Source organism: Acyrthosiphon pisum, chromosome X (genome assembly GCF_005508785.2).
Source record: "Acyrthosiphon pisum isolate AL4f chromosome X, pea_aphid_22Mar2018_4r6ur, whole genome shotgun sequence".
Classification (NCBI taxonomy): domain Eukaryota; kingdom Metazoa; phylum Arthropoda; class Insecta; order Hemiptera; family Aphididae; genus Acyrthosiphon; species Acyrthosiphon pisum.
The window spans coordinates 24,270,800-24,275,055 of NC_042493.1; the positions used below are offsets into that span (position 1 = coordinate 24,270,800).

The 4,256-nt window shown below is 29.8% G+C and overlaps 1 protein-coding gene across 1 annotated transcript in view; it reads right to left on the reverse strand.

Moving 5' to 3' along the window:
- The window catches only part of LOC103309459, a 1,851-nt gene extending 624 nt beyond the window's left edge, over nucleotides 1-1,227 (reverse strand). Inside the window, exons 1-3 of the mRNA XM_008184930.1 lie at nucleotides 884-1,227; nucleotides 402-821; nucleotides 71-360 (exon numbers count right to left, since the gene is read on the reverse strand). Coding sequence (XP_008183152.1) covers nucleotides 71-360; nucleotides 402-821; nucleotides 884-1,227 — 1,054 coding nt within the window. The remainder of the gene's footprint in view (nucleotides 1-70; nucleotides 361-401; nucleotides 822-883) is intronic.
- Nucleotides 1,228-4,256: the final 3,029 nt, after the last annotated feature.

Here is a 4,256-nt window from a genome sequence, read left to right on the forward strand (position 1 = left end):
TTTAAAAATATGTGCTATCAATAAAAAATAAAAGACTGCAAAAACAAAATTAGCCCTGTACATTTTGCACCTGTTTTAAAGTCAACCTGTCCTTCGAAACTTTTTATGTCTTCTAAAGTTTCTAAAATGGAATCCAGGGTTTCAAGCACAGTAGTAAAAGCTTGAGACATCCCTCTAGTGGTTTCAACTTTTTTCAATGCCTTTATACGTGCATTTGGATATAACTTTTTTTGTTTTTCACGATACATAGAAATTCGCTTCTTACTACAACTGATAAAAGTAAATAGTTTCTCCATATTTCCAAATAAATCGACAGCCTTAGCACATGAACCAACTGTAGAAGTTATAATTAAATCAAGTCTATGGGCATGACACCAAATAAATATTGCTTGAGGATTTACCTCTTTGATTTTTGTCTGTAGCCCATTGTATTTACCTTGCATGCTGGCTGCTCCATCACAGTCTTATGTCCAACTAAGAAAGTTTTCCAGTCCAATTTGTACTCCATAACTTTTATAAACAGATCAAAAAGAGCTTGCCCAGTAGTAAATATTGACTCTTTGATGGAAATAAGTCTTTCAAATACTTTTTCTTCTTTTGTATACCGAATAACAAATGAAACTTGTTCTCTTTTTGATATATCAAAAGTAGAATCTATACTTATACTGAAGAATTTAGCATTTTGGATCTCAAATTTAATAATAGATAAAATTTCTTGTGCTAGAGCATTTATAAGTAAATTTTGACGTTGCCAAGATATAAAAGAAAGTTCTTTTGTGCCACGCCGCTTATTTGAAGATTTGTAATATGAATTGAGAGAGCTGGAGAATACTTTGCCATAAGCTTAACCTAATCTTTAAAATTATCTTTATTTATATTCGACCATTGTTCTCGATGATCTTGAAAAGCCAATGAGTGGTATCCCAGATATTTATTAATTTCAATCAAGTGTCCTACTATTTCACGATTGAAGGCTACTTGCTTCTTTTTTTCTTCAACTATTGATGGTATTAATGGTAACGTTAATTCCCTCATTTTTACTTTAAGTGAAATTTCTACATGTGCATCAGTAGTCTCATGACCCATTAAGGATATAGACCCATTTTGGAATTTACAAAATCCATCTGATACCCAGGCTTTCTTACTTTTTTTTCCGAATAACATACAATGTAAGCAAAATACTCGGTTTATATCAGGATAATAAGTTAACCAATCTCTATGCATCATTGTATCATGTCACAATGGTACTTTTTATCCACAAAATTATAAAAATAAACAAAATTTAGTATAAAAACGCTATTTGTTTGTAAAATAATAATTCTATGAAAAACAGTAAAGGATGTAAAATGTATAAAATAGTATTTTATACAAATATTGTTAGATAAAATTTTGTAAAAAATTAATATTTCATTGGTCAGAATTTAAAATATAAAATAATTTGTGAAAATCAAAAATAAATAAGTTTGGGGCTCTTGTGGCACGGCTTAACTTTTTCTGATTGTCTTGAAACTTCTAATATTTCATTTTTATATCTAACTAAACCAATCTAGGGGATTTCCCTTGAGAAATTTAAATATTTTTTAAAAACTGCCATATAAGGACCACCCTAGTGTACCTATCTATAATTTATGAATTATTATTATTACCTATAACTTGGTATAATATAATAGTTTATAGCTGTGTACAATAATAAAATAATAGTTAAAAAGGACTCCGTTAAAAAAATAGTATTGTATAAATCTCATGTGAAAAGAAACGGGTAAAATTCTAATGTTTATTTAATGTTTGAAATAATTTTTTGTAGAACAACTGTATGTATTGATGTAATTGTATCATTTTGGATTCTATTACTTCTATAAAGTGCATTTTTTTGACCTTCATGAAAGTGAATTTTAAGTTAATCATCATACTTTGACAACAAATTTAATATTTCTTTAAAAAGTCCTTGGTTATTGCTTGTTGAACTTTCATTATGACCACGGGACAGCCTTCCTCCTTTACATAAACAAATCACTATATCAATCAACCTATTCATTATCTGCCTATTTTTATTACGTTCTTCTGCTTTTTTACTTAATGATACTTCTTTAGCATTGTCTAATACACAGTCAATTAATTTTCCATTTAAAAAATTAAATAAGGAAGTTGAACTATTAACATGACATTTTGACAATTGATGTTTTTCAAAGCTTCATTGACCTTGTTCCATCTTTTAAATCCAACTATTGAAAATGTTATTGTTGTCTGACTATTATTACTTTCATTACCTCCATAGGCGTGTTTACGGGAGGGGCCGGGTGGGCACAGGCCCCCCCGGCAGCCTCCAACAAAATCATGTCAGGATAAAAAAAAATCATGTGTACCCCGCAGTACATCTAGATTTTGATTAATTGTAATTGTTTAGTTACACATTTATTAATTAGTGATTATATATGATCATTATAATATTATGTTCATCAATTCTTTATAACTACATAACATGCAATGGTACTGTTGCGCCCATTTACCAGGTCTTGCGCTATGATATCACAGATTAAATACTATTTTATCTAACCAGTGATAATAATGTTTTATTAGCTGAAAATATCCAATTACCGATTATCATTTCAAAAATGTGTTTAAATATTTTACAACTTGTTAAAATTATTTAAATTTTGTCAGAAACTCAAATTATTTATTACTTATCAGTTAATAGTTTTACAATTTGTATGTTGTCTACCTTGTATAATGGATGGGAAAAAAGTATTTTTATTGTTTTGACAATGATTATACTTTTTGATCATAATAAAAAAAATATTCCTACCATTGTGAATTTTGTAATAAAAAAATGAATGTTTCTTCGTCACAAAAAAAAAAATGGGTCTGACAATTTAAAAATTTATTGTGCCCCTTCTGTCACCAAAGTCTGAACACGCCTATGATTACCTCTAAAACATCTGCGTGGGAAACAAAATACAGCATCCAATTTAGTACTATATTCTATCAAGTTATACAAAGTATACCAATGTTTTTGAAAAGATCTACGTTTGTTACCTTGAATAGTTGATGGATAAATGTCTAAGATTGGCTGATAAGGTCCTTTTAATACTTGATCTTTGAAACAAAGACGATCTACTGGCAATGCATGCACAGGATCTAAAAGACTGACAGTATTTACTGAAACAAAAATTGTCAATTTTATTGATAAAAATGTAAAAATTTAGTTGTTGCTATTATAATATTTATAGTGTTCTGAAGAATCAGATGAAAGCAAAATATTTCCATTTTTAGTAGAAAATGGTAAATCTGTATCATTCATAGCAATTTCAGAACATTCTTTTTGAGGCGAATTTAATGTCATTAATTCAGTAGTTATTGAATCATTATTCTGTTAAAAAATTCTATCCATACCAACTGCTAAATATAATTCATATAGAAAAAAAATTTACCAGACAATATTTACCATAAATATTCAATTACCATCATTTATATTATATGGTAAATTAAAATTAGTGATATTATATCTACCTGCTTTGCAACCGCGCTTGCACGCGTAAGTCGCATCGTTCTGTTTTCGCTTTTATTGTCGTGATCCGTAATTTTATACTTTTTCCGATCTCGTATGCCATTGCGCTCCCGCACGTCGTTGTTTATTTTTATTTGGGTTGCCGTTCTTCGTTCCTGTACGAACGCAACTGTTTTTACCTATTGTTTAAATCTATCGTGAGTTGTAATAAATAATTAACGTCGTCGCACATTTGCGCTCCGACAATCAACATTATTGTCATTGTTTATTGCTAGGGACCGAACCTCGTGTTCTTTCTCCTTCTGACCCCGAAGTCAGTCCTTTACTTGTGAAGCGAAGCTCAGTAGGCCTCTCGCTTCCCAAATGTACAATGATAACAGTAAAAATGCGCAAACTCAATTTCAGCATCAAAAGAGAATTTGTAATTATTTTCGAAACCTGGCAACACTGATATCCCAAACATTTTTCACGGATTTTCGAGTTCTCATTAAGTGCACCTTCTGGTTATTCTAATCTGGTAGTTCCGTCAACAAAAATTGTATGAACATTGCTTGAAAACATTAAGTTACTTTTACAAGAAAATAATAAGATATTCGATTCCTTATCATTTACCAACAAAATGGTTTTAACTACGATTGGTTAATAAGAAATCGCTCATATTGTCTAATGAATCATGCAATTCCTCCAAATTTTTTGGTAATTTTGGCAAAATAGACGATCGTGCATAATGCATATTTTTTCTGATTAATTG